Source organism: Lissotriton helveticus, chromosome 5_1, assembly GCF_964261635.1.
Source record: "Lissotriton helveticus chromosome 5_1, aLisHel1.1, whole genome shotgun sequence".
Taxonomy (NCBI): Eukaryota; Metazoa; Chordata; class Amphibia; order Caudata; family Salamandridae; genus Lissotriton; species Lissotriton helveticus.
In genome coordinates this window covers 707,370,906-707,389,663 of record NC_136065.1, presented here as the reverse complement: position 1 = coordinate 707,389,663, position 18,758 = coordinate 707,370,906, and the positions used below count along the sequence as shown (strand labels likewise).

The window sequence follows — 18,758 nt, the reverse complement described above, 5'->3', positions numbered from 1 at the left end:
GGTTCAGTGAATCCAACGCACTTTATAATGCCATGGGCTTGGCTGAGTTATGGGATAATCCAGCACAAAACAATTTTCCCTCACGCAAGACTCTTAAGGAACTATACTGGTCGATGGTCACAACACAAGATTTTCAAAGATGCACTGCTCCTTCACTACAAAGGGAGTTTCTTGAGCTCAAACACTTACCAGCTTACGAACCATACTGGGATTTTATTGCAATCCCTGAGGACCGGAAATGGTTCCACCAGTATAGGGTGGGTACCCTGCCAATTAATACCTTCACAAGTAAATGGACCACTGGTAGGGGTGTTATGTGTCCCTTTTGCATCAAACAACCTGGAAAGTTTAGCCCACATCCTGTTTATATGCCCTGTGTATAAACTGCCGCGCCATAGATGGCTTAGGCCAGTATGTCTGCATAAAGGTATTAAAAAAGTAACAGAGGCCCTAAGAATTTTTAAAACGGACTGTTCGGAAAGTTTAATCATTGCTGTGTCTAAATTTCTTAACTGGATGTGGGCAATTCGAAGGATCAAACTAAAATCAGTAGCTGCCCCAAATGTCTAAATGTCTTCTTTTTATTATGAAAAATGAATTATTTTCTTCTTTTTTTTTTAAGGTTTTTAGATAAAATGTGTTATATTTATTATTTTAATCGAATCCCTTTTTTAACTATAGATAAGGAATAACCAGAGGACAGATCCAGTCAGTAGTTTTTGTGAAGGGCCCCTTCATCTATGTATAATTGTCAATGAACTAGCTGTGTATATTCTATTTTTAAGGCATTCATCTATGTATAATTGTCAATAAACTAGTTGTGTTTATTCTATTTTTAAGGCATTGATGATGTGTTTCTTTTCTACTTTTAATAATAAGTTTGTCTTTTATGACATGATGTCGAAATAAAGACTTATCTGATCTGAGAGCACTACAGATTAAATTGTTCCTCCACTAGCAAGGAAGCTATATCTACTGTTCAGGTATGGGTGCCTACCTGTAAAAACTTTTAACCCCTTCCATGCTCATGACGAGCTCAGCTCGTCATGCAGTACACTGCTTGTGTGCTCAGCTCGTCATGAACAATGGGATTCAAAGAAGATCAGCACCAAGGATGAATTGCTGTAGCATTGATGTGGTTAAAAGAAAGTGGCACAAAGAAATGGATATGATGGATCAGAAGTGTACTTGTTGCCAAGGAGGACCTGAGACACATAAGCATGTTTTATTTTGTGTCCTCTTTATAGACAGCCTCGAGCTAAGTCGATAGTTCCACTTAGCAGAAACCTGGGAGTTAGGAAGCACCAGGAGGCGTTCAGATACTGCAGTCAGACACATCACGTATTATTGTATTCTGTATGGCCAAGCTCCTAATGGCAATGTGGATCAGATGTGCCAAGTACTCTCTTGATAGTCTGCAAGTTGCCACCCTCTGTAGGGTCCCTTCATACTGTATTGTGCCACTTGTACAGACTTATGTCTTTTAGAATTTATAGAAGAAATTTATTATATTGTACATCTTCTTTTTAAAACAATAGCATTTTTATGGTGAATCTCTGTGGTCTTTGAAAATGTAAATGTATTTTCTCTGCTGGTACTGTACTGGACCGAAAAACAACAATTCAAAAGTTTTATGCTGTACCATTTGTGTTTGTAAGTGCTTTGTTCTGTGCAGTACTTTTTAGATAACCATGATTTAGAGAAAATAAAGAACCTAAAAAACTGCCACAAGGAAAAAAAGAGACTCGCACACCACTTGGTAAGACAATGGATGTCCCCTCCCACTTTAGGGCAGAATTACACAAAAAAGTATTTATAGAGCTACATGAACAGAGGCTTTACGCTAAATCAAGGTTTCAACTTTGGAATAAAGGCTTCCATGTTGAAGGAAGGCACCTGAAAGCAAACCAACCTCTATGATCCAAAGGTTAACAGAAAACAAGTAATTCCCAGCCTCCCCTGTTGGGCCTTTCCTAAGAATATGATCCTATAAATCCCTGATCTATGACAAAGAAATGTTGAACTTGGTCAATTGCAAAAGGAATCATGTCATTTCGAATGTCCTCAAAATCTGAAAAAGGCAGCCCTTTTGTGCCCACCTTTACAGCTGGATCTTGTATCTCAGAATATGTGGTCATTGGTGGAGACAGTGAGAGACTGAAAAGAACATTGCTTCTGTTGGATCCTAGAAACATATTTAGCGCAAATGTGGCAGCTGAAAGGAGACAAATTAATAAAAACTTCAATGCCTTTAATTGATTAGGACCCAAAATATCTTTCGGAGAACATTTCCTTGGATGAGCAGCTCCCTGGTACCAAATATCTGGGTGTTAAAAAACCCAGACTCTAAAAACGCTGGAGCAAAAAAAACTGGCAGAACACGCCTGTAAGTGTTTGAATTAAGGTTAGTGTTAGCGTGTGGGTGATGTACAGGTGTAGAAACGTGTGAGGAATTATATTTAAACTGTGGAGACAGTAAGGTTTACAGCTATTTTAAGGTTTAGTTCTAGGTTTGTTGCTAGGATTAGGATAAGAGTAACGATTATGGTAGGTGAGCTAGGTTTAGTGAAAAGGACAGGGCTAAGGAAATGGGCACAGCTAAAGTATACATAATAATTTGGTTTAAAGTAAGGTTTTGAATGGGCGAAAAAAGAGTTCTATGTTTATAGGGATAAAACAGATATACCCTCTTAAAAAAAGACACGGACCGGAGAATCAACACATGTTTAATGAAAAATCGTTTTTTGAGTTTTTTTAGTTATGTAGTTCAACACTCCAAAACGTTTTTACTCCACATTAATCCCTCCAAGACTAGTGTGAAAGTGCTTTTCAAACCCCACACATCACTTTTAACAGTGTTTTGGCCCTAGAAGTACTTATTTCAGAATACTTTTGGGAAATGGCAAACTTGTACCTAAGTGTTAAAGGATTAATCTATATTCATAATATGTTTTCTCCATTTGCAACAGTTTTCTTTTGCTAGTTTGCCTGGGCGGCAGTAGTGTACACTGTGAGTTAAATAGGGGTGGTTGCTTACGTGTTTCTGATTGTTTTTGAGATGGCGCATCGTTTTCTTTGGCTTTGACAAAAAGCATTTCACCTAGGTTAGACTTTTTAATTTGAAAAAGGACTAGGGATATCTTTTTTTCTAATATTTTACTCATAATTTGAAAAACGTGCAACACATAAAAAAAGGCCGAGTTAAAGAGTGAACGTTAGTGGGCAAAACAGTATTGCAACTAAGAGTACATTACTGTAAACCAGACTCCTAGGTCTACAGGGCACCAGTACCTTAAAAGGAGAAACACCACTGTGTGGCGCACAGACACAGTTCATATGTAAATAGCACAGTGGATGACTGTTAAACTCATCTAATCCTTTACAAGGGGCTAAAGTTACCCTTGATGTACCGAAAGGGTTTGATAACTTCAAGGATTGCCGTATAACGGGTGTATGTTCAGCTCTGCTGAATCTTTTTATTCTGCTCCATGAAAGGTGCATGGCTCATCAATACCATTCAAGGGTAAAAAACAATTTTTAACTTAAAAATGTATTTCAGGTCTTGACTGTAATTTTTTAGGGCCCACCTGAGACAGCCTACGTGCTGCAGCTTTCGGGAAATACTGTTAGCTTGTAGTGTGCTTAGGGCCCACCCACTGCTTACCATTGTTTGGCTTCATCGTCACTCTCATTTCCTTTTTCCTCTTTGGTCATCTTGTGCTAGTTTCACTTCCTCTTAGTGTATTTGTCCCTCCTCTGATACATTGCCCAAGAACTTCCATTGTTTGCTCTTTCAGAGCTACATTTTTCTTTTAGTTGAAGGACTCCATAAGAGTGCACACGTTTGTAGGCCATCTTCCACATGTGCGTCTCCATCCTTCTTCCATGTTGCTCTCTTAACTGTGAGCTTTTGTCCTCCTCTGTGTTATTTCTTGCCTTCCAACCACCCAACCTCAGATGTGCTCTATGTTGTTCCTTGCCCTACCATCCTGTGTTGCTTGTTGATTACCCCCAGCCCTGCGTTATTTATTAATTGTCTCCATCCACATCCTGTGTTGTTGATTGCTTGCTCAGTTCCACGTTGCTTGCTGCTTCCCTCCCATTCCACGTTGTTTGTTGCTTTCCAGCACATCCCGTACAGTTTATTGCTTTCCCTCTTTCCCGCATTGTTGCTTCCCACCCGTCCCATGTTGTTTGTTGCTTGACCAATCTCTGGCATTGTTGCCTGCCCCCATCAGCAAAAAAAAAATAGGCATTGCCAACGCTGATGTTGTCATAGTGTTTTTTTCTTTTCTAACTTTCAGCCATGCTGCACTGCAACCCGTTGCTGTACAACATGGCTAAAAGACATTGTCAACGGCAACATCTCTCACAGGAAAGACCTATTGGATTTGCCAATGCTTGTTTCAACATGTTGCATGCCCTAAAAAGGGTGTGCATGACAGCGATTGATAGTTAATGTTACTTAGTCCCTCGCGAGAAACTGTGGAAGTGTTGTAAATAAAACAGCGGTATTATTAAGCATTAGCTGAAGCCATAATGCATCAGTCCAAATATCTAGTATAGGGATTTCATTTTGTATTTCGAGTCCACCATTTTCATGCCCTACATTGCCATGTGCTCAATGTTCTGATTGTCCTACCTCTCTGCCAGTTACACTGTGGATTCTACCTAGCAACAGTTATTATTAGTCCTTCTTGAGAGTGTAGTGCATGCTCAGCAGAAGTAACAGTTGTTCCTTATTAGCATAGCCCTCCCATGTTCTAGAAATACTGTTAGCTCCACCCACTGATATATTTGGAAATGTCCTTACGTGGTTGTAACCTCTGTCTAAGCTGTAAGCTGAACCCCTTCCACTGTGTATAAAAGGGGCCATGTGCTTGTATTCAGTGTGCTACTCTGTACAATACTGTAGAAGTGTTGTGGAGGTTGTATCACCACCTTTAAAGGTTTATTAAACTATGTTTTTGTATTTCCAGTTTCCTTGCCAACTTCATTTGGAAGTCTAAGGACTTTGTACACAGAAGGGCGAACCCTTTCGGTACCTTTGGGCCTTGCTGAGGCCTGAATTCATCAATTGGCGCCCAACGTGGGGCTCATCGGCGACTCGGAGGCTCGAAGGACTGGTCGTGACGAAGGAGTGGAACTCTGCCGGGGAAGTGATCACTGCCAGCGGCGTCTTTAGTCCTGGCATCCTGAGGTATTTCTTCCTTCCTTCTGATCTGACCATCTGGGTGGCGCCGGTCTTCGACTGAGACCTCTTCTGTCGGTTTGCTGTGGATACGCTGTTTGAGCAAATTGTGGAACTTGGCAAGTGGAATCTGGACGCTCGTGCTTGGTAAGGACCAATGTATGGTAATTACTGTGAGTGTTTATGGTAGCCAGTGATTAGCAAGGCAGTTTTAGGATACGCTTGCTGTGGCTTATGGATATGGATATGGATATGGAGATGTTTGGATGATCGATCATATTATGATTATGAATATGGGTATATATGCGTTGCAACACATATAGGTAGGCAATGTGGAGATTTTTCTCCAACATATGGTTGTGAGCGGCGCAACGATTAAGTGCCATTTTTCTGTATAATATTGCGTATTTCGCACTATTTCTAGCATGTCTGCTTTTAGCGCACTACGTAAGTGGTGCTGCTGTGGAAACCGGTTAAGTCTTGAAGAATCGCAGCCGGCTCCCCCAGAAGGGACGCCGAATAGGGACATGTACATTAAGTTTGGTCTTTCCCCTATAATGTACAGCACATTGTGGAGGAAGTATACCAAGAAGGATCCTGAGTTGAGATGGCCTTTGTATGGTTCGTTTGATGTGCGCAAAATTGAGTATGTGGAACAGTGCCTGTGTAAGCGCCGAGCGAGACAAGATATGTTTGAGAGTGTGCGAATGTGGGTGAAAGAAGTACGTGAGCGTGAGAAACGTGAACATGCGCTGATTGAGAAAGAGCAGAGGAAGAATGTGCGTGAGAAGGCGCAAGAAATGAGACAACGTGAACAAAAAGACGCGGAAGAAAAACGGGAAAAGGAACGTAGATTGCAGATATCTGGCCAATATCCCATTCGTCGGCCTCTTTATCCTGTCCTTAATAATTCTGATGATGATTTTTCATTACTAGATCGTTCTCCGCCTCCGTATGCTGGCCCGTCTGCTCCGAAAGGGGAAGATGAGGATTCTGGATCATTTAAAGATAAGGTAGACACGCGGTCTAAGCTAACATCTGATCGTATGGCGGAGCTCCGACAAATTTCTTATCGTATTCTTAAGGGTACAATTCCTCTTGCTGAAATATTGTTGTCTCTTGAAAAATGGCCGGACAGGGAAAAAATGTATTTTCTTGAAACCTTTTCTGATGAAGTAGTCGGGGCTTTTCGAAAATATTCTCCTGTTCTTGAACCTGATGACATAATACAAGATAAGAAAGAATTGCGTAAAGGTCTCTTTTCTCCTTCCCAGGCAGCTGATGCAGTTCGGCGGTTATTCGTATTGCGGGATGAGGCGTCTCGGTTACGAGAAGAAAAACGACAAAAGACGGTGGACGACAAAGAGACGGGTTTGAGTGGCGACGGGAAACAATCATCTATCTTTTCTTCAGATAAGGTCGATATTGTGCATGTTAAACCTATGCGAGAGGCAGCGCCTTTGTATGTTCCTCCTAAAGGAGCGGGTACTAGTTCAGATAAAGATTCAGCTGATGCCCGAGGGTATTTTATCTATAATTGGGTATATACTCCTTGGAATAGAGCGGATGTTATGGCCTTAAAGAAAGCGTTACCTGACCCACGGAAAAATCCTGCTGCCTTTTATGAGGAAGTTGAGGGGGCTTTGAATTCTTGTACTATGACATTAGCTGACGTTGATTTATTCTTTGGTCTTATATTACCCCCTGACATGTGGAGATCAGTACGGAAAATTGATGATTTAGTGACGTTTAAAGCTAAATGGGAAGACATTGAGGAGGAGGACAGAGCTAGGAAACCTGCGCAGAAACCACCCCAGCTCATTCTAGACCTCCCTGCTGCTATTTTGATTAAATTAAAGACGATTATTCCCCCTAAAAAGATTGACTGGACTATGTTAGCATCTTGCAAGCAAAAGATAGATGAATCAGTTTCTGACTTCTTTACGCGATTTGAAGAAACTTTTCACGATTTCAGTGGTCAGTCTCTGACGGATGACACGGGTCGACATCTGTTTGTAGACAAATATGTTTCGAATTTATTACCGGGAGTAGCAGCTCGGTTGAAAGCGAGTGAAAGCTCCTGGACGACTTCGACTCCGGCATCCCTCCTGACAATGGCTCAGTATTATGAGCGTCAGGAACTAGAAGCAAAAAGTAATGAAGATAAGAAATCTAAGGATTTGAAAACAAAAGTTATGTTAGCACAAGTGTATGGACCACCCCAGAGAGGAAATAATAGAGGTGGTCGGGGTTTTTATGATTCTACATATAACCGCACAGACTTGGCTAAAGATCAATGTGCATATTGTAAGCAACAAGGCCACTGGGCCAATGAGTGTCCTTTAGCGCGAGAACACAGGGCTATGGGACGGGGTAGAGGTTTTGGGAGAAATCGTGGGGGGTTTTCTGGACCACGAGGTAACCTAAATGACAGGGCTAGATTCGAATCTAGGGAGCAACAACAAGGAGGGTCTAATACCTTTGATAGACGAAATCAGTATCAGATGTCTGACTATGTGCACCCCGAAAGTCATGATTCCCAATATGCATAGGATTGCGTAGGATGGGGGGAGGAATCAGTTGAAGTACCAGTAGATCAGAGGGGTCCTTATGTTACAGCACATGTTTTGGGTTCTACTGATCAGTTTCTGGTTGATACAGGGGCTACTCGTAGCGCTTTGTCTAAACAATTGGTTCCGAGGGCTCCCCTGTCTGGCTTAACGATCACATCTGTAGGGTTCGATGGAACACCTTCTCTTAGCCCATTATCCCAACCCCTTGCATTTCATGTCGACAAATTTACAGCACCATGTCCATTCTTGCTTTCCTCAAATACGCCTGACAACATTGTGGGTCTAGACATGCTGAAACATTTTAGAGCCACAATCCGCTGCTCCCCTGAAGGAGTACGTGTGATTTTAAATGATAATTACCCTGCAAAGGAGAGAGTGTGTATGGTCGCTGAAAGTGCTGCATTAGCCTCTTTACCTCACACGTTGTGGGCTACTTCAGACACTGATGTGGGACAGATGGTCGTTCCTCCGGTTCACATTAGTGTGAAGGAGGGAGCTGTGTTACCACGCCTGCCTCAATATAGGATTTCACAGGAGGGTGAGGAGGCGCTCATACAGATTGTGCAGGATCTCATCCGAGTGGGGGTGGTGGAAGAAGTCCCATACAATGTTTGTAACAGTCCTATTTTACCAATCTTGAAGAAAGACACTGATACTAGGGTATATCGATTTATTATTGATTTGCGGGAGGTGAACAAGATAGTGGTGCCCCAATACCCTGTTGTTTCTGACATCACGACACTCCTTACCTTGGTTCCACCAACAGCGACAACATTCTCGGTTGTCGACCTGAAGAACGCCTTCTTTTCGATCCCTATTCACCCTGATAGCCGTTACCTTTTCGGCTTCACTTTGAATAATCGATCGTATAGATTTTGTAGAATTCCACAGGGCTATACTGAGAGCCCTAGTATCTACAGTCAGGCGTTGAAAAGACAGTTGGATTCCTTTGTCTTGCTTGAGGGGGTAGTGCTTATTCAATATGTCGATGACATTTTGTTGGCTGCTGACACCCCTGAGCAATGTGAGACTTGTACGTTGTCCTTGCTTTCCTTTTTGGCTTCTCACAATCATAAGGTATCTATGAAGAAATTGCAATTCTGTAGACCTAAGGTGACCTACCTAGGCCACCTTTTGTCTAAGGAGGGGCGTGCACTTACATCAGATCGTATCCAAGCCATCCTGGACACACCAACACCTTCTACACAGAAAGATGTTCGAGCATTTTTGGGTCTTACGTCCTTTTGTAGGCAGTGGATACTGGGGTTTTCACATATAGTCAAACCACTGTTAGCGCTATTGACAAAAGACACTCCAATTCCCCTCCCTTGGACAGATGAATGTGAAAACGCTTTCCAACAGTTACGTCAGGCCCTTTGTTCAGCACCAGTGTTAGGCACTCCTGATTACACGAAACTTTTCACATTATATGTACATGAGAGAGATGGATGTGCGTCATCTGTGTTAGTACAGATGCACGGGGACAGGCAGCGTCCGTGTGCATATTTCTCGGCATTGCTCGATCCTGTCGCTCGGGCATTGCCGGGGTGTTTTCGTTCGGTCGCAGCGACAGCTGTGTCAATACGTCAGAGTGAGGGAATAGTGTTATCTCACAAGCTGTTAGTGTTGGTTCCCCATGCTGTTGATGCCCTTTTGAATCAAACAAAGACGCAGCATTTAACAAGTGCCCGTCTGACCGGATATGAACTAACGTTGCTGGCTCCCCATATCACATTGAGGAGATGTGCTACGTTAAATCCAGCAACATTGTTACCATTCCTGACGACTGAGCCTGAGGCACAAGAAGCACATGATTGTATTTTTGTGACTGAGGAACAGACAAAGGGTCGTATCGATCTCCAGGATACGCCTTTCTCAGATGTAGATGGAGAATTATGGGTGGATGGCTCCTGCCTGAAGCTACCGGACGGTACGACTTCGGCAGCATATGCCATCACTACTTTGTATACCATCGTGGAAACAGCACGCATACCACAGAAATCAGCCCAGGCAGCGGAGCTGATAGCATTGACACGAGCATGTGAGCTTAGTGCAGAGTTGTGTGTGAATATTTATACAGATAGCCGCTATGCTTTCGGAGTAGCGCACGACTTTGGCCTGCTCTGGAAGGAAAGAGGTTTTCTGACATCACACGGAACACAAATTATGTATGGAGAACTGGTGCACAATCTTTTGACTGCCCTGACATTTCCTAAGAAGATAGCTATAGTGAAATGCAGTGCACATAAGAAAGTTATTGACAAAGTAGGGCAAGGAAATGCTTTCGCTGACCAAGTAGCACGAGAAACTGCAATGAGACCTGACTCCACTTCAATGTATGTTGTGAAGTCACAAGCAGAACGATGGCATGATGCTAGGAAAGAAGTGAGGGAAATACAGAGAGTTGCTTCTGATAAAGAACGAGAGCAATGGTCTGAAAATGGAGAACTGGATGATGAAGGTTGTTGGCGCAACAAACAAATGGATAGGTGGAAGTTGCCCACAGCTTTTGTCCAACCTATGGTTCAAATGGCACATGGGCTAGCACATGTTGGAGCTTCAGCGATTGTGAAATTGCTTGCGCAAGTTTGGGAGCATCCAGAGATTGCTAGCACGGCCAAGAGAGTGGTACAGACCTGTATGATCTGTCTTAAATACAACCCAGGGAAAGGAACACGGACTCCAGCAGGAAGATTTGAAATACCTACTGCACCTTTTGAAGTCCTGCAAATGGACTATATCCAACTTGAACGCTGTAATAATCTAAAGTACGTCTTGGTGGTGGTGTGTGCTTTCAGTAAATGGATTGAAGCCTACCCTACTAAGGACAATACTGCAATGACTACAGCAAAGGTGCTACTGAAGGAGTTCTTCCCTAGGTATGGTGTTTGTAGACTATTATGGAGTGATAACGGGCCTCATTTTATAGCAGACGTTATCAAGTACGTTCTGAGAGGTCTGGGGATAAAACAGAAGTTTCATGCAGTGTTCCATCCACAGTCGGCTGGCTTGGTGGAACGCTACAATGGAACACTGAAGCTTAAACTAGCAAAGATCCAGGCTTCCACTTCTCTGACTTGGCCCGACGCTTTGCCTTTGGCATTGTTGTCAATAAGATCAGTACCACACTCCCGAACCGGCCTTACACCGTATGAGGTGGTGTTTGGTCGTCCCATGAATATTTGGGGAGTGCCCAAACCAAGTTCCGTATATGATGTACCTTGTGTATTGATGAATGACTATCTGGCACAATTAACTGATAACTTGGTTTCTATTCATCAACAGGTTCGAGAAGCACTCCCTGACCGGTCCACAGGTGAGGGTCATAGTCTCCGACCCGGTGACTTCGTCCTCATCAAGGCGTTCGAGAAGACGAGTGGCCTGGAGCCTCGATGGTGCGGTCCCGAGCAGGTTCTGCTCGCAACAAGAACGGCCGTCCGAGTGACCAACCGGAAGAATTGGATTCATTCCCTTCATTGTCGTAGAGTGCAACCCGGATTGGTGGATCCTGCCGTGTTAATTGACCATCGAGAAATCCTGACTACAGAGAAAGGCCCTGCTGTGGTACCTGATGAGCAAGAGGAGTTCTTCCTGGACCCGACGACTTCTGGAGTAAGAAAATACAACCTTCGACCCAGGAAGAAGTTTGCTGCTGTTTAGACTGCTGTCAGAACGGCCTCTTGGTTGGTGCAACGGAGAGCCGATGAGGCAAGGGGGGGGGATCAGCCTTGCATTAGAGTAGTGACACCAGTCTTGGCCCGTTGGTGAAGAAAACAACAGCCGCCTTGGGGGAAGAGTTCTGACAGCCTTTTTTTTTAGTTTCAGGAAGATTTGCGAGACATTTGTTCAACATGGAGAGAAAGAAAGTGATCTGCGCCTTTGGATTTATTGCTAGTGTGGCAGTTGTTGCCATTATCACGTGGTTTGTTGAGGATGTAATTCCTGCCCGTGATCTATATGTGGTTTCTACACCGGTGCCAGAGGAGCATTTCTTTTATACGCTCCCCTATCAGGAATCAAAACACCGCTTGTCCTTTGTAAATAACACCTTCATTCAGATGCTACATCATACCCACACTGCTACAAATGAAACAAATTGCTGGATATGTGGTATGATGCCAGCGCACCAGAAGAAGGGGGGAACACCGTTTATACCTCTCCCTTTCTCTCATAATGGTTCTTGTCGTGCCTGGTATACTCTTCTATTTGCCACAAGAAAGCCTGCTGTTGGAAGATTACTTTTTAGATTAAATAAAGAATGTCACCAGAATAAAGAAGGCTATCCACAAGCCAATGGAACTATATGGGAGTGGGAAGAATATCGACCAGACAATGAGTCTACTCCCTACATTTTTACGAACACTAGAGACACTGTCGAAAGTGAAAAATTTGTGATCTCAGTTGCACAAGCACAAGCGGACTTATGCGTACAAAGTGTTGGGTACATCCCTGTAGGTGTTAGTGATTGTATTAAAGTCTTAAATATAGATGGTCTGAATAATAGCACATTTTTAGCATCCCATAATACATATTTTGTATGCGGTAATAGAGGATATTATCGATTACCAGCTGGCTGGTCAGGAGTATGCTATGTATCGTTTTTATTACCACCAGTGTTTTTAGCACCTGCCACTTATCATAAAAACTTGAAATTGTTGAATAATGCCACTGTGAATAGATACAAACGTACTTTATCTATCGATGATGTGGACCAGACCGACACTAGTTTGCAGCAATATGTAGATTTTAACCTAGGGTTATTCTTTTTTGTTGGAGCTGCCCTAAACAGTAGAAAGATAAGAAGATTAACTAGAGTTGTAGAGGCAGTGACCAACCAAACTGCTGCAGCACTAGGAAACGTAACTGAAGAGTTGCAAATTACTAGAATTGTTGCCCTGCAAAACAGAATGGTGTTAGATGTCATATTAGCAGAAAAAGGAGGAGCTTGTAGACTTATTGGAAGTAGCTGTTGTGTCTTCATCCCAGACAACTCGCCTTCTGTTTATAATGCCATAAATAAACTGCATAAAATAGCTGCTGACATACATGTTGATAATGGTACATGGACCTTCTCTAGTTGGTTTTGGACCTTATTTACTACATGGGGTTGGAAGATCCTCACTGGCCTTTGTATAATAGTAGTAATTCTTTTTTCTTGCTGTATGTGTATTCAATGTGGTCTTATGATATGTTCCCTTTGCATTACCTCTTGTATACCCAATAAGAAAGCTGTTTCCGAAGCTGCTTATCAAAAAAATCTAACTAAAGAGATTTCTAACATTATGAGCATTGATATTCAAGATGAGTTTGATGACTACCCTATGAAATGGAATGGCTTCAGCTAACGCTGAAAGGGTCGTCTGTTGTAAATAAAACAGCGGTATTATTAAGCATTAGCTGAAGCCATAATGCATCAGTCCAAATATCTAGTATAGGGATTTCATTTTGTATTTCGAGTCCACCATTTTCATGCCCTACATTGCCATGTGCTCAATGTTCTGATTGTCCTACCTCTCTGCCAGTTACACTGTGGATTCTACCTAGCAACAGTTATTATTAGTCCTTCTTGAGAGTGTAGCGCATGCTCAGCAGAAGTAACAGTTGTTCCTTATTAGCATAGCCCTCCCATGTTCTAGAAATACTGTTAGCTCCACCCACTGATATATTTGGAAATGTCCTTACGTGGTTGTAACCTCTGTCTAAGCTGTAAGCTGAACCCCTTCCACTGTGTATAAAAGGGGCCATGTGCTTGTATTCAGTGTGCTACTCTGTACAATACTGTAGAAGTGTTGTGGAGGTTGTATCACCACCTTTAAAGGTTTATTAAACTATGTTTTTGTATTTCCAGTTTCCTTGCCAACTTCATTTGGAAGTCTAAGGACTTTGTACACAGAAGGGCGAACCCTTTCGGTACCTTTGGGCCTTGCTGAGGCCTGAATTCATCAGAAGGTGTTGGCAGACCTGGTACTCCCGCCCTATCTATTGGCCATTCTAACTAGGCTTCACACAAACAACTATGCACAGGTTAGGTGCGGAAGGTATGTCCAGAAAGGAGTGCGCCAAGGGTGCGTCCTGGCGCCCACACTATTCAGTCTCTACATTAATGGACTTGTGGATCATCTGAATGGTGTGGTGGACAACGATGCCCCAAAATTGGCCACAGGGAGAGTGCCCGCTCTGATGTTTGCAGACGACACTTTGCTGTTGTCTAAAACATCCTCGGGCATTCAAAGAACGCTTGACGGATTTGTAGCGTTTTGCGTTTGATTTTCAACCCCCCGAACCGGACACGCCCAAACCCGGTCTTAAACGGTATTCCCCTTGAGAGGGTTAAGACCTTTGTATACCTGGGTGTTATCCTGACAGAGAGTTTTGAGTGGAACACAGAGATTGCCAAGTCGGCACTCAAATTATCACAGCTAGCGGGGGGTATAAGTAAAGTATTTAGGGGGTCAGCCTTTAAGCCGGTGTCTCCGGCTTTGGAAATATATTGTCGTCAGGCTAGAACCGCGACAATATATGGTGCTGAACTTTGGGGGCACAAACAGATTTTGAACCTCATAAGGGTGGAACAAAGCTTCATGAGGAATCTAGTTGGATTACCAGTAAGCACACCATTGATTCCTCTTAGATTAGACCTTGGGATGGAGCCAATAGAGGAGATCACAAGTGCAAGACCAATTATGTACTGGAAGAGGTTCTGGTCAGTCCCTGAACTGGCCGCCTATAGAGAAGAACGATCTGAGGTTTGGACCTCCCTTAAATGCAAAAAGATCCCATGGCTGCAGCACATTAGGGCTGCTAGTATCCGGATAGGTCTCCCGGAACTTTGGGAGACACCTGAGATCCATTGCCCTGGGATATCAAAAAGGGAACTCCATACTCAGATACGTAGGCAGAACATTTTAAAACACCAGAGCTCTGCAATTTTGGGCAGGCTAACGACAGAGTTCCTCCTTGTTAAAATGGAATCTAAATCTGAGGAATTCATGGATGTAATTGAACCTCCGCTTGCTAGAAAGTTGTATCTCCAGTTAAGGCATGGCACTTTACCTATTAAGTCATTTACATGAAAATGGTTAAAGTCTAATAATGAAGTTTGTCCTGCATGTGATTGCAAAAACGAAAATGTAGCACATGTACTGTTTTTTTGCCCTGCTTATTCAGCAATTAGAAATTGTTGGTTGATCCCTATTTGCAGGAACCTCAAACTGCTGCATTTCACTCAGGCTTGTCGGATCCTGACCTATGATACTCACCCCCCTTTTGTGTTTGCCGTATCCAGTTATTTACTCAGTATGTGGCATAGAAGACAAACTTTTTTTAACTTAATTGCAGTCAATATATTTTCTAATCGCCTGTTCTTGTTAACTCATAGTTTAATTCTTTTTTTAACGATCTGATGATTATTTATTGTTTTAATATTTCGTGCCTGTATGTATTTTATGTGCACTTTTATGGTCTTTGACCGAAATAAAGTTATCAAATGATTCGTGTTACAGTAAGCAGGCCAAAAGACTCTCATCTATTGTAAAAGTACCTTTGAAATGTTACTGGATCGGCTCACGGAATGCCCCAAAGCCTTCTCATTCTGTAAGAGTAAAGAAACAAAGGAAACAATTAGCAAACTGCAGAACTGGGCTATAGTACGTTATTAAAAAATAATGTAGTCAAAGTACTGCGTAAGGATTTTCTCAACCCATGAATAAAAATATAATTGCTTTTCACCTTACAGTGTTTAAACATTTACTTCAGCAAAAAACATCTTTACAAAACATTATTAAACATATAAATATATAATTCTGAGAACGTTCACTGATGCATCCACTCTAGATATTGTTGTCCCAGACTTCTGAGGTGTTACTATTTCTAAATGCAGAATATTTTGTAAAGCACGTTGCTATGTGAGAATCTGACAAAAAAGCCGGAATGATACATCTGGAAAATGAAACAAACAATCTGACAACTAAAAACACTTAAGCATAATCCATTTCTCACTTTTTAATAATAGCAATTTATGAGGAACCCTGTTTGAAAAGTGTGTTTTGCGGCTAAGCCAGTTGCTTTGTCCTCACCTCAAATCCAACCTCAGTGGCTGTGACCTGGCTGTGCTTACTTACAGGTGCAATTTCAACTACCTCACCTATCTCACTTGATTTGCAAATGGTCTCCGCCACTGTAGCAGCAGGAGTGGCCATACGGACCCCACAGATCTTCTGTGTAGCATCTTTCCTGAAGGTTGCCCCTTCCTCTCGGCTTATCAGTTAGTCTGGGGTCCCTTGTCATTTTAGTGACTTTTTAGACCAAGACTAGGCAGCGCATGCGCTGTCCCTCGACATGCTGTATTCAGTCTATAGGCTTACCGCCCGCCTCCAGCTTCCAAATGGCTTTTTTCAGTGTCCTTTAAAAAATGATGCTTCTAATTGGACAATGATTCCTGCTTGTCCCACATATTTTCCCAATTGTTGACTCCCATGGATCGTTCTCAGGACTTGTCTTCTTCCACTTCTGCGATTGTATGTCCTGTCTTTGGAACTTTTTTTTTTACATTGACACAGAGCACTTCCAGCTGGGAATGACACAACATTGCGTTTTGTCTTTATTTTTACAATGACACCGAGCACTTCCAGCACAGCATATTGCAAGGTCGCGCATTTCTTTTGTTCTGCACTGCATGGTTCACCCACCTCCATTTTTATTAATTTAGAAGATACTTTACCACTCAGCGCTGCCCCGTTTCACGAGCGCCGCGCTTTTTAGGAAAACTCAGTTTAGCACACTGAGCAATGCACGCAAGGGCTTTCATACAAAACAACTTAAGGTATGCGGCGGCTATGGGTGGTGGGGTGAACCGAGTTGGAGTGAACCCACTCAGGAGGGCTTAGCTGTTAGTCTTCCATGAACTCAGATTTGTTTTCAGAAGGTGCAGTTCAGGGAAAGAACACACCTCGCAGCTGCCTGTTTACCACATTAATGACGGGGCATATTCCAGCAGACAGGCCTGGGGCTTTTCCGGGCTGACTGTCTCATTCTGGAACCAGCCTGAGCTGGTTGGACACTTCAGAGAACAAACTAATACAGAGCCAGCCAGCTAAGTGGAAACATAACCTTAGTGCTGATTTAATACTTCTAATGTAACAATATGCTGGTTGTTTTTGAGTAGAGAACTTTCCTGTCACTTGATGACTGGGCTCTTTCAAGGGTCAGATGTCTCAGTGAGATAAAAGGGTGCTATTGACATCTGTGTAGGGCCTGTGGGTCACCTGCTGTGAAAGGGCCAGTTCAGCCTTTCAACCTTCTGAGGTCGCTGTGTCGACGGCCATTAAACTGGACAGTAATAGCTTTGGGGTTTTATAGTGCTTAATGTTCACTGTCTAGCAAACGTGGTTTATAACTTTGACTATTTGGACATACTGAGTTACAATTATCAGGCAACTGCCGCAAAAATTGTCAAACTAATTTTTTTTCAAGGAGTATTTCACATACTGCCATCAGCCAAGCACACCACACAACACACCACACAATTACCTAACTAACTAAACGAATACAACACATCTCAACATCACATTTCAACAAACAATATCATCTCTTCAACACACGCAAATACAGCCACACATCTCTCGCTCATACTACCATTATTTCCTCTCATCTCACAATTACACTGCCCCCACACATTCCTCCCTCACACTCCATATAAACAGTGGCGGCCTCCATAAACAAAGAGTGGTGGAGCGGGTGGGGTACGTAAGGTTGTGTGGGAGGGGTTGCGCCGTAGGGTGGGGGGGTTTCAATATTAAAAAAATTATATTAAAAGTACCTTTTGCCGCCACCTGCATTGCGTCTCCTTGCTCCCCCTCTCCTCTTCGTGTCTGCTGGTCCCAGCAGCCCCATGGATAGATTCTCTGTCCAATCCCTGCACTGCAAAGCAGCGCGGGAATTGGTCTAAGCAGGCAGAAAAGACGCCCTGCTCAGACCAGGAAGTCTGTGGGGTTTCTCCAGCCTGGGTGCTCAATGCAAAACCTAAGGGCACATGTGTGTTTTGATCGGCCTGAGATGGCTGGCCAAAACACATATGCGCAATTAGGGAGTAGAGTGCACGTAGCACTCCTCCTCCCCCTCCCATGCCTCGGCCCTACCCTTCCCAACACCACTGGCTAAGAGCCAGCAAATGTAAAATAAAAAGATGCAAGAACATCGTATTATTTTACATTTGCTGGCTCTGAGCCAGGCAGTAGGGGACGCTCCTTCGCCATTGCAGAGGAGCCGCCACGGCCTATAACGTATCTAAACTGCCTACGAACACATACTAACTACCTTTACATCCTCATACTGGGTACAACTCCACCTCACATCTTCCACCCACAAAATAACCCTCCTATAACTCCCGCTCTCTTTCATACTCTCTCTCAGACCACTATCTCGCTCTCACACACTAATCCAGCATTTATATTAGTTCACTTCATATCTTTCTACATACTTTCAAAAAACCAGAACTTTCAAATAATAACAATAAACACATACTCTCCTCCTCTTCTTTCACTAACTTCTACATACACAACCACAGCCTCTTTATACATCTATGACATTCTCTCCCCTTCTATCTCTTTCTCACACACTATTCATACTACGCTGTCTACAGCTCACTCACCACTTCATACACAAACTACCTATCCCTCTCATTCTTACTTTCTATCTATTTTATACACTTCTCACCCCTATTCACCTTACCAAATATTAACAATACACAAATACACTACACACCACACAATTACAACCCACGCAATTCCACAACTAACAATTCCAATTCAAACCACATAAATCCACTAGAAACACACATCCACTTCATTACAAACAACTAAACATGAATAAAAAACAAAATCATTTACAATGCCAAAAACTCACACTTTCTCAAATGCGAGACTGATTGCATTGCAAATGCTTGTTTGACTATGGTTAGTGGAGCATTAATTTATTTATTGCTGTCTGTTATGGCA

At 42.8% G+C, this 18,758-nt stretch overlaps 1 protein-coding gene across 6 annotated transcripts in view; it reads right to left on the bottom strand.

Annotated features, from left to right (window-relative positions):
* Nucleotides 1-18,758, bottom strand: part of LOC144754853 (uncharacterized) — a 979,506-nt gene that overhangs the window by 77,644 nt on the left and 883,104 nt on the right. For all 6 annotated transcript variants that reach the window (XM_078643112.1, XM_078643111.1, XM_078643113.1 and 3 more), the window contains one exon: nucleotides 15,305-15,355. In XM_078643112.1, coding sequence (XP_078499238.1) covers nucleotides 15,305-15,355 — 51 coding nt within the window. The remainder of the gene's footprint in view (nucleotides 1-15,304; nucleotides 15,356-18,758) is intronic.